At 42.4% G+C, this 23342-nt stretch overlaps 1 protein-coding gene across 1 annotated transcript in view; it reads left to right on the top strand.

Annotated features, from left to right (window-relative positions):
- The first annotated feature begins 9155 nt into the window (after positions 1 to 9155).
- col6a1 (collagen, type VI, alpha 1) overlaps positions 9156 to 23342 on the top strand; it is a 76213-nt gene continuing 62026 nt past the window's right edge. Inside the window, exons 1-3 of the mRNA XM_073046490.1 lie at positions 9156 to 9451; positions 9757 to 9886; positions 21409 to 21612. Of these exons, the coding sequence (XP_072902591.1) occupies positions 9364 to 9451; positions 9757 to 9886; positions 21409 to 21612 (422 nt within the window). The 5' untranslated portion in view covers positions 9156 to 9363. The remainder of the gene's footprint in view (positions 9452 to 9756; positions 9887 to 21408; positions 21613 to 23342) is intronic.

Here is a 23342-nt window from a genome sequence, read left to right as displayed (position 1 = left end):
ATATATGGAACCAAAAGAAATGGGGGAGATCTTAAATGGGTTTTTTGCGTTTGTATTTACTAAGGAAACTAGCATAGAGTCAATGGAAATAAGGCAAACTGGTCGTGACATCATGGAACCTATACAGATTGAAGAGGAGGAAATGCTTGCTATCTTGAGGCAAATCAGAGTAGATAAATCCCCAGGACCTGACAGGGTATTCCCTTGGACCTTGAAGGAGACTAGTGCTGAAATTGCAGGGGCCCTGGCAGATATATTTAAAGTGTTGGTATTTACGGGTGAGTAAATTTACGGAGGATTGGGGGATAGCTCATGTTGTTCCGTTGTTTAAAAGAGCCTCTAAAAGTAATCCGGGAAATTATAGGCCAGGAAGTTTGACATTGGTAGTAGGTAAATTATTATAAGGAGTACTAAGAGATAGGATATATAAGTATTTGGATAGACAGGGTCTTATTAGGGAGAGCCAACATGGCTTTGTGCGTGGTAGGTCATGTTTAACAAATCTGTTAGAGTTTTTCGAGGAGATTACCAGGAAAGTGGATGAAGGGAATGCAGTGGATGTTGTCAACATGGACTTCAATAAGACCTTTGACAAGGTCCTGCATGGGATGTTAGTTAGGAAGATTCAGTCGCTAGGTATACATGGTGAGGTAGTAAATTGAATTAGACATTGGCTCAATGGAAGACGCCAGAGAGTGGTAGTGGAGGATTGCTTCTCTGAGTGGAGGCCTGTGACTAGTGGTGTGCCACAGGGGTCAGTGCTGGGCCCATTGTAATTTGTCATCTATATCAATGATCTGGATGATAATGTGGTAAATTGGATCAGCAAATTGATGATGATACGAAGATTGGAGGTATAGTGGACAGTGAGGAAGGTTTTCAAAGCTTGCAGAGGCATTTGGACCAGCTGGAAAAATAGGCTGAAAAATGGCAGATGGAGCTTAATACAGACAAGTGTGAGGTATTGCACTTTGGAAGGAAAAACCAAGGTAGAACATACAAGGTAAATGATAGGACACTGAGGAGTGCAGTAGAACAGAGGGATCTGGGAATACAGATACAAAATTCCCTAAAAGTGGCATCACAGGTAGATAGGGTAGTAAAGAGAACTTCTAGTACATTGGCCTTTATAAATCAAAGTACTGAGTATAAGAGTTGGAATGTTATGGTGAGGTTGTATAAGACATTGGTGAGGCCGAATTTGGAGTATTGTGTGCAGTTTTGGTCACCGAATTACAGAAAGGATATGAATAAGTTTGAAAGAGTGCAGAGAAGTGCAGATGGTAGACTATCTACCATTGCCAGATACTGCTACAATACAGAGATCGCCCTAAAACAAACCTTCGTGAAAATCTGCTGGGTACATTGCGCGACCTCGGCTTGCTGAGGGAATCGGGCCTGCAGTCCTCGGAGTCGCTTGATACCGGTGGCCAGAGCTGGGGACATTGTCGGCGGTATGTGAGGAAGCGGAAGTGAGGCGAGTGAGCAGGAGTCTGTGCCAGGAGAAAAGTAAGCCCTAGCCGGCCGGCACTCCCGTCCATTCTGCTCTCCAATGGGCATTAGATTGGACTACATCTGTGGCAACGAAATAACTTGGCGGGAGTACAGAAACGGACGGAATCCCGGATGCTGCCATTCAGCTGTTTATATTATGTAATAGATTTTCCCCCAAGCCATCGGACTACCAACCTACTGACCTCTGCTGTGCCTATTGTCTTGTTTATTATTTATTGTAATGCCTGCACTGTTCTGAGTACTTTATGCAGTCCTGGGTAGATCTGTAGTCTGGTGTAGTTTTTGTGTTGGTTTACATAGTTCAGTGTAGTTTTTGCATTGTTCATGTTCCTGAAAAACGTTGTCTTGTTTTTACTGTGTACTGTACCAGCAGTTATGGTCGAAACAACAATAAAAAGCAACTTGACGACTTCACTTGACAAGGATGTTGCCGGGACTTGAGAAACTGAGTTACAGAGAAAGGTTGAATAGGTTAGGACTTTATTCCCTGGAGCATAGAAGAATGAGGGGAGATTTGATAGAGGTATATAAAATTATGATGGATATAGACAGAGTGAATGCAAGCAGGCTTTTTCCACTGAGGCCAGGGGAGAAAAAAACCAGAGGTCATGGGTTAAGGGTGAAGTGGGAAAAGTTTAAAGGGAACATGGGGGGTGCTTCTTCACACAGAGAGTGGTGGGAATGTGGAATGAGCTGCCTGATGAAGTGGTGAATGTGGGCTCACTTTTGACATTTAAGAAAAACTTGGACAGGTACATGGATGAGAGGGCTTTGGAGGGATATGGTTCAGGTGCAGGTCAGTGGGACTAGGCAGAAAAATGGTTCGGCACAGCCAAGAAGGGCCAAAAGGCCTGTTTCTGTGCTGTAATGTTCTATGGTTCTGTGGTTCTAATAGAACAAAACAAAGCAATAGCAGTAAAGCTAGCCCCTTTCCCATTCACCCACCCCATCACACACATGCAGACAGATCTCTAACCTTAGGACATACAGCTTCTGGGCCTCCATTCCTCGGCTCCAGACTCCCCGAATCACAGACGTCAGTCCTTCAACCTTCAGTCCATAGCCCGGGCTTACTGACTTGACCTCTTACCTTCACAAATCAATGCTATTCATCAAAAACAGATACAGGTACAAAAATAAAGAGTTAATGGTTCTGGTTACATTTGAAGTGTCAGCCATTCAACGTGTTATTGATTCTATTCATTGCTAAAATGGCACAATTGAGTACATAGCATCATTATAACTCATGTGGCCTCCTGTTTGAGAGGCTTCTGTTCCATTAACTCTTTAATGTCTAGTGAAAGAAGGACAATGAGACTGCATTGCTTCTACACAACACCTTTGAGTGAGCTGCAATGACCTTTAAAATGTCCCTCAGCAGGCACTGCTGTGGCCTCGAATGGGCTTGTCGCCAGCATTCTCTTATGGACACCTTGTTGTGCTGGAAGGCCAGCATGTTTTGGGCAGACTAGAGAGCATTTTTCACCAAATTCATCGTCCAGCACCACGTAGTGCCTGTCTCTTTATGCATCGCTGCAAAGAGCCGCACAGATCAAAGAGTCCTCTGTTATGCAACTGTTTGGGATGAACAAGACACTTTGCATTCTTCTCCACACCTTCTTTCTGAATAGAGGTGGGCGACTGTCCCTTTCTCATTGCAGCCCTCCTGAGGGCAGCGTATGTTGGGTAAAGATTTCCAGCATTTGCAGTATCTCGTGTTGGGAGTGAGCTTCCCATCATGCATGAAGGATCTGCTAGAGAGGTCCCCTCCACCCCCACAGCCAAGCAAAACCTTTGGCGGTGAGCTCTGATGATTCAGCCAGGTGATCTGGAGTGTCTGTTCAGGGAACCACCAAAGCAGGTTCCAACAAGTCTTTGTTCCCCAGCGTCTGCAGGACACTCTACTGCCGGCTGACCCATTCTCTTTTATCAGACTCCTTCCTCCTTCCTCTATCTCTTTCACCTATCACTTGCCAGCTTCTCACTTCATTCCCCCTCTCCCAACCACCTGCCTTTCCTCTAGCCTGGCTTCACCTAAAACCTGCCAGCTTGTACTTTGTTCCCTCCCCCCAAACCTTTTATTCTGGAACTTTTTGCCCTTCTTTTCCAGTCCTGAAGAAGGATCTCTGCCTGAAACGTCGACTGCTTATTCCTCTCCACAGATGCTGCCTGAGCTGCTGAGTTCCTCCAGCATTTTGTGTGTGTTACTTTTGACAACATGTTTCTCTGAAAGAACTTTTCCACAAAAGATTGGAATTGAGACAACGTTCAGTTGGCAATGGGGCAAAACCCACCCTTCGGTTTTACCAGGTCTCCTTGATGCCACGGTCACTCAAGTACAGCCTCAATGCCATGAGCAGTCACTCAAGACTTCTGGAGACTACCTCTTTGCTCCATTTTTGAGCTCAGTCTGTGGTGAGGTTTGGAGCTTTCCAAGACTAGGCGCCAGTGAACGGGTCAGTGGCAAAAACTATCACTTCATTTCATTGAAACTTTCAGAACTGCTTGGAAGTTGCCAGTCTAGTAGCTAATTAGCTACATCATGGAACACTTTGGTAGAATGCAGAGTAACAGGGACAGAATGAGACAGATTACTTAGGGCGGATTGCTGTTGAACACTTATTTGGCATCAAGATGTTCAATGGTAATGTTTCTTTCCAAAGTATTTAATGAGTAAGCCTGTAAGAACTCTCTGCTTTCCTACAACCTACGCACATGGACCCAGTCCCAGTTACAGTTTGTTCAGTAGTTTTTTTTGAAATTAGAAGCATCCCATCTGTCGTAAGCCAAAACAAAGCAGGAGGGCTGTGGCTCGCTGAGGACCCCCACAGTAATTGTGCACTGAGAAAAAAAGTTACATGCTTTTTGAGGGAGTTCTTGCTCACTACTTGGAAGTTGAAAAAATGTGCAACTTGCAATTACACTCGGTGACCACTCTGTTAGTTACCTCCTGCGGTGGCTACTGAGTGAATGCTCATGGTCTTCTGCTGCTGTAGCCCATCCTCTACAAGGTCCAACATTTTGTGTGTTCACTGGTGCAGGACCAGGACCAGAGATACAGATGCTTTTTAATGACATTGTGGAGTAAATATTAGGCAAGGCAACAATTAGAATTTCTCTACTTTTTTATAGCATTTCTGTGCAGATGGACCACTGCCCTCCTTCACTGGAGGGTCATCACAGTTCTTTGGGTGCACGTAACTCATCAGGGAATTTGATCCTTCTCCCTTCTGACCTTGAGGCAAGCCATTTAAGATATGGCTGCACCAGGACAGAAGGTGCTACATCACGGCTGTTTGAAACCGTCCCGACAAAGTAAAAACTTCAAGATCTCTGCTGAGTGTTTTATATCTCCAGAGTAAATCCTGCTGATTAGCTGCTGCAATAAAACTTCAATGTTGAAATACTGTTGGGCGATTACGAGATTTTAGCCAGTCTTTCAGCTCATGGTTTCGAATCTCCTTTGCCAGCTGAGGTAATGTTGAAGAAATAGAAAGAGGTGTTGGTGGCTTGGATAGAACTCTACTTGAGGGAGAGACTACGGAGATGAGAGGAGAACTTCTGAAAACTTTGTTAGTGAAGAATAGATACTCAGCATCCAATCAGGAGCACCCATCAACACCAGCATCTCATCCTTGTAGGGTGATTCCCCTATCCCATAGTTTGAAATTTGGAATGTAAGCTGATTAACAATGGATAACTGATAGCACATGGGTCCAGCAAGGTCATATCTGTCACTATTTCTTTTCAATGATACCTTGGGCAGTTTTCACACGGTAGGAGTCTGATACAACATACTCTATCTGATCTGCTTGAGAGGCAGGCCAGGAGAGGCCATAACCTGTTTGATATGACTCTGAAGCCTATTCTAAAAGCAATTGCCTCCAAGTTAGTAGGAGACAGGTGGCACACTGGCACAGTGAATAGAGCTCCTGCCTCACAGCTCCTGTAACCCGGGTTTAATCCCGGTCTTGGGTGCTGTCTGTGTGGAGTTTGCACGTTCTCTGTTTGCTCCAAGTGTTTTAGTTTCCTCTCACAAGTGGGTTGGTGGGTTAGTTGGTTGCAGTACATCGTCCCCAGAGTAGTCGGTGTAGGAGACTTGATGGCAATGTAGTTGATGGAGACGTGAGAGAATGAAATTAATTTAGGTGGGTACTTGTTGGTTGGCATGGAAACAATGGATTATTCATGATCATCAGGAGGAAAACCACATAGAGTATGAGGGAAATAAGATGAAAGCAGGCTGGGGCACGATGGGGAGGGGGGAGAGTTCAGCGAAGAGGAATTAGCACAGTCAAGCTGCTCCTTGTCAAGGTGAAGAACACCTGGCTGTCAGAGCAAGTGGGAAGGGAGATTCAAAGTGCCCAGTGGCATTGTCATCGACTGCTGATGCGTGGCTGGAGATGATCCAAAACAGAACTCATCTGGTGAAGATGATTGACACCATGGCATAACGGTTAGGTCAGTGCTTTACAACACTCTGGCTGTAACATCGGGGGTTCAATTCCCACCACTGCCTGTAAAAAGTTTGTTGAATCTCCCCATGATTGTGTGGATTTCCTCTTGGTGCTCCACTTTCCTGCCATATTTCAAAGGCATACAGGCCAGCGCTCATAACTGCGGGCATGCTGCATTGGCGCTGGAAGTGAGGCAGCACTTGTGGGCTGTTCAGCATAATCTTCATTGATTTGATTTGATGCAAGCAACACTTGATGTACTTGTGACAAATAAAGCTAATTTTTATCATCTTCATCATCACCATCAGTGCAGGAGGCAAATGTAAAACCTGGGAGGTGGAGGTGGTAAGGGCATATTTATAAAATGCCATCTTGCACTCAGCCCCGTACACCTAGCATTAGGCATCAAGAATGTGGCTGGCAATGGTAAATCCGTGACATGGGGTACCCTCACCAGGCTAGCAACATGCCACCTGAGGCAGGAAGATTACGAGCACAGGGCAAGGGAGTAGCAGGGGATGGACATAAAGTTTGAGTGGCTCCAGACTCTTCGTTCATTTATGTTGATTGGAATACAACAACTGAAACCACATGTAGGCAAGGATCTGAATTGCAGGAGGAATGGGGAAATCCTCTTAAAATAATTATTTCAACCTTAACTTCCTGCTTTCTGCCTTTTTCACCATATAGTCAGGAGATTTGTGACTGCCCCAGGAATCTGGGCCCTTTTCATTGCAAAAGAAAATTAAACTGGACAATAGGGACTTGATGTAGTTGTTTCTGATTGGGTTGATGGCCCAGTGAGGTGGAGATGAGACCAATTACAGTCAGGCCTAGAAGAGATTTGCAGCCACTATGTTCCATTATTGAGAGGTGGTGTGGACGGGGCTTCCTCAGGGCAGGGTTTTTGGGTGTCTTTCTGAGAAAGGCTCCACTGTATAGGAGACCCCAAATGTAACACAGACTCAACGGGCCAAACTGAACTCTGGAACCATGGACACTGCAGAAAATGATATCTACCAAGTGAAAAAGAGATAAAGAAAATATGGCACAGGATTTGCCAGGTATATCTTCCTGAAATGCATCTATTCCTTGAATGCACAGCAGTCTTCCAAAAAATATACAGAAATTACAGGTTGAGTCGATGATAAGGAAGGCAAATCCAATGTTAGCATTCATTTCCAGAGGACGAGAATATAAAATCAAGCATGTATTGCTGAGGCCCTTTAAGGCATTGATCAGACCACACTTGGAGTATCGTGAGCAGTTTTTGGCCCTTTATCTAGGGAGGAATGTGCTGGCATTGTAGAGCATCCAGAGGAGGTTCACAAGAATGATTCTGGGAATGAAAGGATTAATGTATGAGGAGCAGTTGATGGCTCTGGGCCAGTACTTGCTTGAGTTTCGAAGAATGAGGGGTACCTAATTGAAGCCTATTGAATGTTGAAAGGTCTAGATAGAGTGGATGTGGAGAAGATGTTTCCCATATTGGGCAAGTCTAGAGTGCACAGCTTCTGAAGAGAAGGAATTTAGAACTGAGATGAGAAGGAAGTTCTTTTACCATAGTGTGGAGTTTCTGTGGAATCATTGCTATGGATGGCTGTGGAGGCCATCATTCAGCAGAGATTAGTAGATTCTTGGTTAGTCAGGATGTCAAAAGTATCGGGAGAAAGTAGGAGAATAGGTATGACAGGGATAATGAATCAGCTATGATGGAATGGTAGAGTAGAATCGGTGGGCCAAATGGCCTAATTCTCTCCAGTCTTATGGTCTAAAAAATAGAAGTGGGGAGCATTTTTTAAATGGGGAGAGATTGAAAGATGTTGGTGTTCTGTGGGACCTGGGCTCCCTTTCAGAAGAATAATTGTAAGTTAGCATACAGTTGCAATATGCAATTTGGATATATTAGCAAGAAAAGTTGTATGTACTGTATAAGAGCCAAGGTGATTCACTGGCATTACATACAATGGCACCTCATCTGGAATATTATGTACACTGTGATTGTCCCACACAATGAAGGATGCACTTACAATAAAGGGAGTCTAGCAAAAGATCACGAGACGGATTCCTGGGATGGGGAGAGGGGCTTTTTCATGAGGAAACATTAAATTGGTCGGACCTGTACTCTGGAATTCAGAGGAAGGTGAAAGGAATTCATTGAAATGTACAAAATGTAAACAGGACTTGATATAGCAGATGTTGGGATGTTCTGAGGTACACAGGACTGGGAGTCATGGTCTAAAAATAAGTTTTCAGCCAATCAGAACAAAGAAGAAATCGTTCCATCTAAAGATTGGCGAATCTTTGGAATTCTATATCCAATTTAGGTTGAGGATAATCAATACAGAGATTGATGCATGACTAATGTTAAGAGCATCAAAGGATATGTGGTCAGTGCAGGAAAGTAGTTCTGAGTTATTAGATAAGCCTTGACCTTACTGAACAGGGCAGCAGGCAAGAGGGGCTGAATAGCTTCCATTTCAGACTGCACTGACTTCTATGAGACATTACCTCGGGAGGTAATGCTACCCCTGGTCACCACAGAGAGATAAATCTCAGTGGCCATACTAGACTATAGATTTACCATCTGTACAGACAGATGAAGGACCTGCCATACTAGGGTGTAAATAGACAGATAACCTATGCAATCAAACCCAGGAACGGGACAGTGGTGATTCCCTTGATATCTCTCCATTCTCTTGCATGTCCCTCTATTCATGTATTTATCTAGTTCCCTTCTGAAAGCCTTTTAAAATCTGTTTTCATGCAACACATTAAGGGTCAGAACTACTTCTCCTTTTCTTGCACTATTTTGATCTGGTCATTCATTGTAAACCTGCACACACTGTTTACTGACCCTCTCTTTGGATCAAAATCTCTGGAAAGATGCATCTATGGTTAGGACTGAGGCAGAAAAACAACCCTTTTAAGTTTCACAGAGATTCACATGTGGGCTTGGAGCAGGCTGGAGGCTACAATTGCCAGCATTTGATGGGTGGGGCAGTATGGGGGACCTAACAGGGGGATTTCAACATTGATTTGGCAAAGATTAACTTTTTTTCTACATTCATTTAATGAAATTACAGAATTGGAAATACTAAATGAATATGCAAAATGTAATCATGTTACCTGTCATGCATAATTTATGGTAATTTTGATGAGAGAGCCATTGTTGGCAGCTGCTGGGCTCTCTGCACAGCTGTATGGAGACACATACTTTCACAGTTTTCCCATTCCTGGCTGGATGCTTTTAGGGCCAGCCTACTTCATACTCGGTCTCCGTCTGGAGCAGAGGCAAAGGCTTCTGCTGCTCTGCCTCCCTCTCCCTGCCTAGTTTCTGCTTCATATTCCGTGTGCTTAGCACACCAGTTCCACTGCAGAAGTGGAAACCATGGCTTTAAAGGTATTATTCGTACTGATCGAACTCTGCTGTGTGTGGAAGCTTACCCTGGCTGAAGAAAACAGCTTCTATCATCCAGGTAAGTGCTTGCAATCTGTGCTCGGAAGAAATTTCAACGTTTTCGTAGAGGAATTCTGTCAAGTGATGGGTGGCTTCATTGCTTTTGATCAACATGGTTTACTTGTCCTTTTACATTACTTTCTTGTCTCTGAGTTAATCTATCACATTTACTAAGATATGCAAGGAAGAAAAGAGGCAATAGTTCCTTGTATTTCAAAGACGTGCATTTCACTTGCAGTTTCTAAAAAGCAACTTTAATTTTTTGAAGAATTCCCTGACATGGTTCAAATTTGAGTTATTGTAACCATCCTGTTGTCTCCACAGAATGCCCCGCAGATCTATATTTCGTGTTGGACACATCTGAGAGTGTTGCTTTAAGAGTCCAGCCCTATGGATTCCTTGTAGATCAGTTGAAGAAATTTACTCAAGACTTCATCGACAAATTGGACGACTGGTAACCACTACATTCTTTTCTCTTACATTCTCTGTCTCAAACTATCGGGAACTGAAACACTTGGAATGATTGGCTCCCGTATGCCTGAAGATGGCGCTGGTGTTCTGGTGAGGGTGGTTCCTTTGGCCGAGACCAGTTTCTTCCACAAGTATTCCATTTTATCAAAAGTATCTGTAAAAAAAATCTGTCTGTGATCCCTTGTCTTTGCTAATGTTGAAAATGTCTGTAGTTCCAGCTTCATTCTCATTTGGTGGTAGAGCAGAAATGGATGTGTTTTTTGGTTAGATATCAGCCATTTCAGTTGAGGATTTCAGCTAGCAAAGTTTATAATTTGTTGTCTCAAGCTATATAGATCTCTAAAGCTAATACCTGCAGGATTATCTGTGCCCTGGACCAACATCACATAATTAAGACACTGCAAACATCAATTTATCCACAATTCATGAGTTGTACATACTTAAGTACACCCTTCAGTATTATAAACAATTTTCTCAGGAATGCAATTAGGCAAAATGTGAATTGCATTAAGATATGTTACAAGATCGTCAGAAATTCTGGGCTAAGATTAGGCCAAGGAACAGGTTTTATTGGGCTCTTAAAGGAAGGAAGATGAACAGAGTGGTGTAGGAAAGCAGAGTCAGAAGACAATGCCACTGATGATGGAAGGTTGAACCTTGGTAATGGTCAATGGGTGATATTTTTTGCTAGTTCTCTCATAGCTCTTTCCTTTCCAATAGAAAGTTATTGGCTCTGTAAACACAAAATACTACAGGCCCTTCAGCCCACAATATTGTGCTGACATTTTAACATTGTAACATCAGTCTAACCCTTCCCTCCTACATAGCCCTCCATTTTTATATCATCCACTTGCCTCTCTAAGAGCTTCTCAACTAGTCTAAGTGAGTGGAATTTTTAATGGTCATCAAAAGAACAGGCCTTTTAATGCACTGAAATGGTAGATTTATATGGTATTCTCAGGACCTCCTCCATGGTGTGTAGCTAATGAAGTATGTTTGAAAAACAAGTCACTGTAGAGACTGAGGGATTACACTACTCCTTTGGCCCAATCAGTATTTTCCAGTTAGTTCCAGTCCCTTTTTCTTTTTCCATTGTACAAGCATTTCCTGTTCAGTTACTGTCCAGTTCCATTCATCCTGAAGCTACTCAGATGAGTTTTCAGGTATTGCAGACCAACTTGCTAAGATGAAACAAACCCCATCAATTGTCTGTAATTAACTCCATGCCTTCCAGTTGCTGGCACAGGGATCAGTGGAAATTTTCTCTTCTCTCACTCTACTAATGCCCTTCATTTGAGGTATCTCCATTAAATCTCACCTTAGTCAGCTGCTCTGAGAATAATTCAAGATTCTCAAGCTTCCTGGTAGACAGAAAATCCCCAGCCCTAAAATAGGAGACTGCCCCAAAAAATACTGTCTAGTGATCTAACCAACAAGAAGTGTTGAGAATTCTTTAGCATTTGAAGGGATTGGACCTGCTTAAGATGGCGAAATAAGCTGAAAATGCAGATGAGAAAAAGCATAGAATCCTACAAGCAAGCCCTTCAGTCTATAACGTCCCTACTAACCATCAAACATGCATCCACATTAGTCACATTTCTCCTTCAATACCTCCCACTCAGTTATCCAGCCACATCCCTACATTAGGAGCAATTTACATTAGCCAGTTAACTTGACAGCCATGCATCATTAGGATTTCTGGAAGAAACCCCTGTGGTCACGGGAACTTCACACAGTTAGCTCCTGAGGTCAAGATTGAACCTAGGTCTCCAGCATTGTGTGGCAACTACTGTGCCATGCCCTCTTGAAATCTTTTGATAGTGTTGTGGTAACACATTTCTCTCAATGACACCTGTCACCTTCCAGAAGTCACTATGACAACTTTTGGGTTCTTCTCAGGGATGAACATGCCCAGTGTATGTACATAAAGGTCTTTGGGCCTTGCTGCACTCCTGGTTTGATCGAAAGCTCATGAATTCATGATAAATTGCCTAAAGAGGAAGCTACAATGGAATGTACAGTGATTTGAGAAACACAATTTACACAAGCAAAGAATGTGCAAAATTGCTTTATTGCCAATCCATCATTTATGTTGTGTAGAAAGCAATCTGTGTACTCCAAAGATGCCACAAAACCAAATCCATACCCCCACCTTATCTACCTTAGGGATGCTTCTGAAGGAATGAGTGTACAAAAGGTTGGGAACATTCTTATAGCTTCCCCAAATGTTGTCATGAAATCCTGTCATGGCTGAGATTTTACCTGCAAATAAGAGACAGGTCTTGAACCCACAACCTATTGATTCAAAGGCAACAATGACTCACTGTCCATACCTTGTTTTTCCGAGTCAGAATCACTTTTATTGTCACTACCTTATGACATTACATGTGTGGTTTTGTGTTAGCAGCGCAGTGCAAAGGCATAAAAATTACTATAAATAAATAGTGCAAATAGAAAGAATAATGAGGTAGTTACATTGCAAAAACTCAGAAACATTGTGAGATTTTTTTACCATCTCCTCTGGCAGCTCATTACAGATAGATACCACCATATGGATAAAAAGATTACCCCTCAGAATTCCTCTAAGTTTCTACCTCTCTGCTTAAAGCTGTTCCTGATTATGCTAGAGCTCCTTGGGAGGTTCAAGCTATCAATCCTGTCTATGCCCTTCTCTAAGCAACTGGAAGGTCACCTCTCAGCCCTCTAAGTCCCTATGAGTACAAACCCAGCCCAATCAATCTCTCTTTCTAACCAAACCCCTCCATTCCAGGAGACAGTCTTTTGGATCTCTTCTGCATTCTCTCCACAGCCATCTCAAACTTTTTTCCCTGGCTTTCATATTCCTCAATTCTTCTAAAGTCTAAAAATCCATTGTTCTCTGCCTTGAACAACATGTCTCCACAGTTTTCCAAGGAAGGCCATTCCAAAGATTCACCACCCTCTGAATGGAGAAATATCTCATCATGTCAGTCCTAAATGGATTACCTTATGTGTCAAGGCAGTGACTCCTGGCTCAAGTCTCCTCTGCCAGCAGACCCATCCCATCACGACCTCTGTGTAATTGGTACATCTTCATAAGGTCACCTGTCATATTTACTGCTAGAGAGCACCAAGTCTCACAGTCCCACTGAGTCTCTTCTGATGACAAGCCAGTCATGGCAGGGACCAGTTTGCTGAGACCTCTGTAGCAAGTATATCTTTCTTCAGGTAAGAAGTCCAAAATGTTACACAAAAGTGACACATACAAAATGCTAGAGGAGCTCAGCAGGTCAGGCAGCATCTATAGAGAGGAATAAACAGCTGACCCTTCATCAGGATGGACCAGGAAGGGGGCAGAGCCAGAGTAAGAATGTGAGGGAACAGGAAAGAGTAGACACTGTTACGGGATAGGTGAAGTCACCTTGTAGTCCAAGTGTGGCCTCACCATTGCTCTGTTTAATTGTAGTAAGAATTCTTTACTATTAAACTCCATCTGCCATATAATTGCCCGCTCTCACCCTTGAAACCTCTTTGCATTCTTATTCTGATATCCCCGCTTAGCCTTGTGCCAACAGCAAGCTTAAATGCCACATTTGGCCCACTCAGGCAAATTTTGATGTGGATTGTGAATACTTGGGCCCAAGTGCTAACCCTTCCACTGGTCAAAGCCTGACAACCCGAGAAGAAGCCATTTAATCCCATTTAATCCTGCTCTTTGTTTTGTGTTCACTAAGCAATTCTCAACTAGTGTGTCACCCACAACTTAATATACTCCAGTCTTGTTCACAACTGTTATTAAAAGTCTTCCAAACATCCGACGCACCACACCTACAAGCTCTCTCTCAATTGCAGAGAATGTTCTGAAGTCAAATCCTTTCTGTAATTTGTTAAAATACTATTCCACACTTTTGATTTACAGTGCTTTAAGCTTGGCTGAGAGCCATTTTTATCATGAATTATCTCAAGATAGCAAATGAAGCACCGTTGGCACTGATTTAATCTTCTCCTCATGTCCTGTGCACAGGAGACTGGTTGGGCTATTCATTCTGGGTCATCAAATGACCCAGTCTGTTATAGGAACATGAGCCTTTTCCCTTTCTATGTACCAATGTTTTATAAATACAGCAATTGTCTTGTGGTATTTCTCCATGTTAGGTACAGCTTAGGAGGAGGCCAATTCACCACACTGAATCCATGTCTGCTCACAGAACAATCACATTCCCCCAACAACTTTCCCAGAAAACTATTCCCTCACATTCTCATCAAACTCCCCCAGAATCTACCCACGCCATAGAGAGATCCAAGTACCCAACCAGCCCACGCAGTGTCTCCGGGGCCGTGAGGTAGTGGGTCTACTAACCATTCCACTTCACTGCCTGTTTAAAAAGTAAGCACAAATTTGAGAGCAGCACGTTGACTATTTGTTGTCATGCTTAGACTGGAAGCATCAGAACAATTTAACTGATCCTGTGTGTTGCTATTAGAAACAGAGATGGTGATGTCTTCATTATTCATCATAACTCATCCACTTATTGTTGAACAGTTAGAAAGAGCTTGTCTTTTTCAACCGGAATTTGACTTACTTTCTGAAGTTCATGTGGGGCAGGGCTTCTGGAACCAATACAGAAAAATCTGGGTGTGGTTCATTTGGCTATATGAATAAATCTGTGGGAAAGTGAGTGGAGGACCATAAAACGTAGGAGCAGAATTAGGTCTCTCAGCCCATCGAGTCTGCTGCGCCATTTCATCATGGCTGATTCATTATTCCTCTCATTCCCATTCTCCTGCCTTCGCCCCATAACCTTTGACATCCTGACTAACCAAGAATCTACCAAACTCTGCTTATGCTCAATGACTGGACTTTGATAGCAATGGTTCCACTAATACACCACACTATGCTAAATAAAATTGCTCTGCATCTCTGTTCTAAATGGACATCCCTCTTCAGAGGCCATGCCCTCTGGCCCCAGACTCACCTACTATGGGAAGCATCTTCTCCACATCCACTCTATCTAGACCTTTCAATATTCAATAGGCTTCAATTAGATCCCCCACATTCTTCGAAACTCCAAATGAGTACTGGCCCAAGGGCCATAAAACGCACCTCATACATTAATCCTTTCATTTCTGGAATCATTATTGCAAACCTCCTCTGGACCCTTTCCAAACCTGGCACACCTTTTGGATAAGGCACCCATAACTTCTCACAATACTCCAGGTGCAGTCTGAACAATGTCTTATGAAGCCTCAGCATCACAGCTTTGCTCTTATATTCTAGTCCTCTCGAAATAAATGATAACATTGAATTTGCCTTCCTTACCACCACTCAACCTGCAAGTTAACCTTCAGGGAATCCTATAGAACAACTCCTAAGTCTTTTTAAACCTCTGACTTTCCAATTTTCTCCTATTTAGAAAATAATTTATGCCTTTATTTCACCTATCAAAATGTATGACCATATATATCTCTACACTATATTCCATCTACCACTTCTTTTCCCATTCTCCCAATTTGTCTTGGTCTTTCTGCAGACTCCCTACTTCTTCACCACTACCTGCCTCTCCTCCTACCTTCATATTATCTGTAAACTTGGCCACAAAGCCATCAATTCTGTCATCCAAAATACTGACATCCAGTCACTTGCAGCCAACCAGAAAAGGCCCCCTTTATTCCTACTCTTTGTCTCCTGTCAGTCACCAGATCTTCTCTCTATGCAAGTATCTTTCCTGTAATACCATATGCTCTCATCTTGCTAAGAAGCCGTTTCTGTGGCACCTTGTCAAAGGTCTTCTGAAAATTCAAGTAAACAACATCCAGTGACTCTTCTTTATCTATCCTGCCTATTATTTCCTCAAAGAATTACAACAGATTTGCTGGGCAAGATTCCATTAAGGAAACCATACTGACTTTGACATATTTTATTAGGCGACTCCAGAAACCTTATCCTTAATAATGGACTCCAGCATTTTCTCAACCACTGAAATCAGGCCATCTGGCCTATAATTTCTTTTGTTCTGCCTTCCTCCCTTCTTAAAGAGCAAAGTGACATTTGTAATTTTCCAGTCCAGTGGAACCATTCCAGAAACTAGTGATTCTTGAAAAAATCATTACTAATGTCTCTCCAAACCCTTCAAATCCCTCTTTCAGAACCCTGGGGTGTGGTCCATCTAGTGCAGGTCTCTTACTGTATCTTCCTTTGGAGCTTTCAACTTCACTTGTGCCTTCTCCTTAGTAATGGCAACTACACTCATTTTTGCCCCCTCACACTCTCAAATTGCTGGAATTCTGCTAGTTACTTCCACAGTGAAGACTGATACAAAATTCTTATTAGGTTCATTGTCATTTCTTTGCCCTCATTGCTACCTCTCCGGCATCATTTTCCACAATTGCCTTTCTTTTTCTCTTTATATATCTGAAAAAACTTCTGGTATCCTTTTTACTGTTACTGGCTAGCTTACCTATATATTTCATCGCCCCTCTCCTTATCAGGTTTTTAGTTGTCTTCATTTGGTTTTTAAAAGCTTCTCAATCCTCTAATTTCTGCTATATTATTTGCCCTCTCTTTTGCTTTTATGCTGTCTTTGTCCAAGCCATTATTGAACCTCTGCTGGGTCTATTTTAGCCGGGGTTCTAATGTCATGCTGTGCGCTGAGAGATGACTGAATCCAGGTGCAGAGGACTGACAGACTCCCTTGTAGAGATGGAAACAAGAGTTTATTCATAGGAATTCCAACAGAATATTGTTGGCCTGATCGATTGGCACCACAAGGCAAATCATTCTCAAAACACAAGAACCCCGCCATTAGCACTAATCAGGAGTCCACTTTAAATAATCAGAGTATGTGGAAAACCCATGTCAGTCAAAATAAACTTGACAGGATTGAACAGAAAGCACAAGAGCTTAACAACTGTAGACTAGACAACAATTATCAAATACAGGTGCACAGGCCCACTAGGTTCATGACACCTATTCTTGCCCTGACTTGCACATGGCATTGGAAGTAATCAAGAGATTACTACCTTGGGTTCTACTCTTCAGCTACTTCCCTAACTTCCTCTACTGACTATGCAGAACCTCTTCTCTATTTCCTATACCGACTGCTGAGGACCTCTTCCCCATGTCTACCTATGTCATTGGTGCCAATGTGCACCCTGCCCCTTGAGAATTTTCTGCAGCTGTCCCGAGACATCTCAGACCCTAGCACCTGGGAGGCAACACACCATCCTGGCTTCTCTTTCGCAGCCATAGAATCTCCCATCTGTCCTCCTAACTATCAAGTCTTCTATCACTATTGCTCTGCCTAATTTTACTCTCCCATGCTGAGCCTCAGACAGCCTCTGGGTGCAACCATTTCAGTAAAAGTTTCACCTATGAAGTCTACAAGGAGGCGATATTTCATTGTCTTCCAGGCCTGGAATGCTGCCTCAGTGGAAGTGGTCTCCATGCAAGGTGCATTTAAAATCAAAGTCGAGTCTATTATCATACATAAAAATGCATTTTTAAAAAGATGGAATGAAAAACTTCCTTGCAACGACGTCACAGGCACATATAGCATCATAGAAGCAGCATTCGCAAGAAAAAAAACAAAAAATTAGATGTAAATTACACACAGTTGTTACAAGAAAGAAAACAATTAGAAAGAAAAACAAGTTGATTTTAGTGTCAGGTAGTCACAGTGTTGCTAAACTGTAGAGCTTAGGGTTTTCCTGGTTGTTTCAAGAACTGAGTGGTATATGTTCCTGACTAAGACGCTAGCAATCCCCCTCCCGCCACCGCCAAAAAAAAGCATCAGCACCCGCCACCGAGCACTCAAGTGTGATCAAAGCCACAGCAAAGACACAGACTTGCAGTTACCCCAAAGACTTGGCGTTTCACCCAGTGTACGACATACCACAGGCTCTCTTTCTCCCTAATAAGGGAGAAAAAAGTGTCTCCACTTTCATAGCGAGCGGGGAGACATAACAAACAACTCACTGGTTTACGATGTTAAAAGTCTGTTACGTCGCCCTTTACGAGCTCTGTGCCTGAAGATCGCAAAGATCCCGGGTCTCCAGGCACACAGTCACAGACATCCTGACTCCCTCAACGACACACGGGTCTCCTGTCACGACACCGACCCTCGATCCGCCCGTCTCCAGAGCCCCGAGATCCCAGACTTCCGAATTCGAGCCGGACTCTTAGGCCAGACTTTAGCGTGCTGAACAACGGCCAGTTATAGAACCCCAAGAGCAGGTCCCATTCCCGCAAAGAACTGTAGTCAGCGTGTAACTCCTGGTCAGGGTCTTCATAATAACCCTGAAAGGGAAAAACAGAGAAATTAAAGATGGAAATAGAGTTGTTTCCGAAGATGCAAGCAAAGGAGTCTCCATTGGATGCCATTGACCCCCCCCTAAGCTCTACCTTCTGTGAGGGTCTCTGATGATGGGTGCTATCCTGTTAAATCAGTGCCTCCTATGGTTGTTGCCAGTAGTGGGGAGGGTTGTGTCCGTGATATATTGGGTGGAGTTCTCTGCTCTCTGCACTTTATTACATTCCTGCATATTTGAATTGCCGTACTAAGTGATAATTCAACCAGTTATGATAATAACTGTAGTGTTCATGGGTTCATAGTCCATTCAAAAATCTGGTGGTGGAGGAGAAGAAACTGTTCCTAAAACATTGAGTGTATGTCTTCAGGTTCCTTGATGGTGGCAATATGTAGACGCATGTTCTGGATAATGGGTGTCCTTAATAATGGATGCTGCTCTTTTGAGCCATCATCTTTTGAAGATTTCCTCAATGGTGGGGATGACAGTACGCATGATGGAGCTAGATGAGTTTGCAACCCTCTGCAGCCCTTTAGCGATCCTGTACCCTCCATCCTAGACAGTGATGAAACCAGTTAGAATACTCTCCATGGTGCACCTGTAGAAATTTGCTAGAGTCTTTGTTGACACACCAAATCTCCTCAAACTCCCAGTGAAATATGACTGCCTTCTTTGTAATTGCATCGATATGTTGGGCCCATGATAGACCTTCAAAGGTTTTACCACCCAGGAATTTGAAACGATTCACTCTTTCCACTGTTAATATCAGTTATGAAGATGGTTGAATAAGTAGAAGAAATTGAGTGCAGACTTCAGTAAGGGGAAATTGGGAGAACATACATTGGTCTGCATTGAAGAGTTAGCAGTGGAAAAGGTTTCATGGTCCTGAGCATCAACATCTTAGTGCTGGTCAATCTCCCGGGCCCAAAACATTGATGTAATCACAAAACAAGCTCGCAAGCAAGCAAGTTTATTTGTATAGCGCCTTTTCAAACACTAGCCAGTTCGAAGTGCTTTACATAGAACAAGATAGGAAATTCAAACATCAAATTTAAGACAATATATAAGAGTAAAACCATACAAAAATAGATATGTTAAATAGAAGTTACAGTGCAGGAAGTTCTAATTGAAAGCTACAGCGAAAAGAAAAGTTTTAAGCCTCAATTTTAAAATAGCAGAAAGTTGGGGCAGACTTCAGACCCTTTGGAAGTTTATTCCAGATATGTGGAGCATAGTAACTAAAAGCTGTTTCACCATGTTTAGCTTTGACTGGGGATGGAGAGCAGAACTGCCGAGATGCCCTGATAGCTTGAGAAGATTCATAATGCAGCAAGAGTTTGGCCCTGGATTATTCAGTGCTTTATAAACCGGTAGTAATACTTTAAAATAATCTTCTGATGGTCAGGAAGCCAGTGTGGCCATCGGAGAACTGGAGTGATATGTTTTACTTTCTTGGTCTTACTGAGGACTCCAGCAGCAGCAGTGAGGACAAGAAAGCACACCAGCAGATTTAGGAGTTGGAGGAGATTTGGTATTTCCTCAAAGATGCCTGCGAGTTTCTGTAGATGTACAGTGCAGGCATTATGGCTGGTTACGTCACACCCTGGTGTGGAGGCTCCAGTGCACAGAATCACAAGAGGCTGCAGAGAGTGTAGGCTCAGCCGGCTCCATCATGGGCACAACACTCCCCACCATCGAGGACAGCTTCAAGAACTGATGCCTCAAGAAGGTGGCATCTGTTATGAAGGACCCTCACAATCTGGGGCCCCCTTCTCATTACTACCACCAGGGAGGAAATGCAGGAGCCTGAAGACCCACATTCAATGATTTAGGAATAGTTTCTTCCTTTCCATTATTCCAGGTGTCTGAGCAGCCCTTGGACCATGACAAATGTCTTGTTTTCCCTTTAGTTTTCACTATTTATTTATTTTATAATTTACATGTTTTTATGTATTTGCTGCCCCAGAGCAACAAATTTTCACATGATCTAAGTCAGTGATAATAAACCTGATTCTGAAATTTCTGCTGGGGTCCATAATGAGCCAGCCCATCAGGAATGATTAGAAAGTTAAACCAATAGAAACCTGAACTTTTCCCCAAAGAGCTGTACTTGCTGGGGACCAATGGCAAACATGAGAATTGAAGAGGTACTAGATTAAGGCACATGATAGGAACTAGGATAAACATTGTCTGTTGTCAAACGTAAGGACAAGTGAAGTTTAAGAGGCAGATATATATTTCCATGGCTACCAAGAAGGCAAAGAAATTATAATGTAATGATGAATGAAGTGAGAAAGGTTTCAGCAGATTAAAAACATTTGTGGCTGTGGCAATAGTGATGAAATTTTCAGCTTAACAGATGTCACCAGAAAGTGAGCCATTTGGGCTTTTCTACTGAACATGGTAGATTACCTGGCGCAAAGGGATTGGCGGAGGCACAAATCTTGTAGGGGAGAATAAGAGAGCCCTGATGAAAGATCTCACCAGAAATGTCGAATGTTTATTCCCTTGCATAGATGTTGCCTGCATGGCTGAGTTCCTCCAACATTTTGTGTGTGTTGTTCTGAGTTTCCAGTATCTGCAGAATCTGTTGTGTTCAAGAGAAGAGAGAACTAGCCAGGCTATGTGTTATCTATCAAAGCTGAGTTTTTGTTTCATTTAAAGGATTTTCTCACAGTGAAGTTTCTTAGAAAACATATGTACAGGATAAAGGTCCTTAACCATCTTCAAAGCATAGCCATCACACTGGAATTAATGGCTTTGACTCATCAACACAAACGACAATGTTAATTTACCACTGGTCTTATTTCCATAGAAACTCACTAATTAAAAGCACGTTCATGAGACTTTCTTCATTGCCCCCTTCTTAAAATAAACATTTGGCCACGTCAACCCTGCGTTTACTCAAATAAATTAAGCAGAACATAGTCTGAATATTGTTAATGCCATCATCTTTGTTCCTTGGTGAGCCACCTCTTTAAGGTAGTTTTGTCTTCATCATTTTTAGTCACAATGAATTTAGCTGATTGGAGAACACATGGTGTAAAAGCTAAATTGATGCTGATGATTCAGGACAAAGATTTTCCCGTCCTCTTGGCTATCCGCAAACTCAAAAGCGAACCCTTGCTCCTCTTGAGATGGGAAGGGAACATAAGTGGGTGAGGAAAAAGGTGTCACTTAAAACGAATGTGACTATCACAAAGAGCTTGTCTTTTTCAGGTATTTCCGCTGTGACCATTTACTGGAATGGAACGCTGGCGTACTTCATTACAGTGACGCAGTGCAGAAGGTTCACCGTCTTAGTCTTATGAATGATGATGGAAAGTCAGCCATAAAACGGAACGTCGAGGGGATAAACTACATTGGCAAAGGCACTTACACAGACTGTGCTATACGGAACGGAACGGAAGAGCTCCTTATGGGGTAAGAGAACATCAGGAACTGAGCTACCAATAACAGAAGATAGCTAAGATGATGTAAAAGTACCTGTGTAAGCTCCACATGGATTCAATGACAGAACGACGATTTCATCAAAGTTCAAAGTATATTTATTATGGAAGTATGTCACTATATACTACACTGAGGTTTATGTTCTTGCAGGCATTCACAGTAGAACAGAGAATCACAATATAATCTATGAAAAAATACACACACGCAAATCAACCAATGTGCAAGACAAATGGGCAAATAAAAAAATAAGTAAATAAGTAATATTGAGAACATAAGTTGTAGAGTCCTTGAAAGTGAGTCTGTAGGTTGTGGAATCAGTTCAGGGTTCATTTCCAGCAGTGACATTACATTAGAACCAGACCATTTGAGGCGAGTTGCAATCATGCCATGACACCAGAGAATCGTGCCATTGACATTGAGAAATAATGACTTGTGTCGGGATCCAGGTCACAGTGGTTCTCATAGCCAATCAGTGTCAGCAGTTATTATTTTGCTCATTTGCACTGGGAGGCATGTACCATGTACACAGGGGACCTTTCCTCAAGCATATTTAATTACAATGGAAAATGGCTGATTTTTCAGATGGCTATCAAGCAATCTTTCCATGCATCAGTGCAGCCATAATCTGTTCCATATGTTTGGCCATCATATTCTGTTCCTATCTATAACCTTAAAATTCCCAGTCTATGTTCTACCACAGACCTCCTAATTGGTCTACTGACACAAACATGGTGAAACTTGTAAATCTATTAGACAAAGTGATAACTATGACCGATTGCCACGTAGCCCTCTAGTTCATTACTATAATTATATTTAAATATTATAGATTCTTAAAGAACTGACTCATACCTCAATCTTGATTTTATTTTCTTTAAATGAAAATAGGTTCAGTTTACTCAGTATATCTAATACTTGGGCACTTTGGATCCCAGATTAAATTTTGCCATCAGTTTTCCCAATTGGCATTGCTCCTTTGCAGCTAAGCCTCACGGAATGATAATAATAATCATCATCATAATCATTGTACATATGGCATTACCAAAAAAGTTATGATTTGATGGAATAGCATATAGTAGCTTTGTCAAATTCCCTTGGCATGCCTTCCAACATGGAATCATTTAAGTCAATGGCTCTAATGATCCTCTAATATTTAAACATCCTTGCACATTGTACTAGTGCTTATTAGTTTGAATTGTAAAGAAAAAACACAGATGGATACTACTTCTACTTTTGCTCTTTAGTTGCTACCTCGAAGTTCCTGATGCTACTAAGCATCAGTCACATCAGTATGCCCACAGATACACCTTCTCCTATTTGTGAAGCAATGATTACTAACCTTTTACTTCCCATAATCTTCAAAATCAGACAGAAGTTACAAGAACAGATATCAGCTTCCACCTCGCTGTTACAGGACTCTTGAATGAACCTCATCTGTATATATATGCAAGATGAACTCTTGATCTCTCAACTTGTCTTGTGCTGGCCCTTGTACCTTATTTGTCTGACTGTACTGCACTTTCTCCGTATCAGTAACGTGATATTCTGTTGGGACCTCCAGCCCTGATGAGGGGCCTCGGCCCAAAATGTTGACTCTTCTTTCCTCTCCATAGATGCTGCCTGACCTGTTGAGTTCCTCCAGCATTTTGTGTGTGTTGCTCTGGATTCTATTATTGTTTTCCTTTTGTACTTGTGTGTGAAGAAAA

Source organism: Hemitrygon akajei, chromosome 5, assembly GCF_048418815.1.
Source record: "Hemitrygon akajei chromosome 5, sHemAka1.3, whole genome shotgun sequence".
Classification (NCBI taxonomy): Eukaryota; Metazoa; Chordata; class Chondrichthyes; order Myliobatiformes; family Dasyatidae; genus Hemitrygon; species Hemitrygon akajei.
This window is presented reverse-complemented; position numbering and strand designations above follow the sequence as displayed.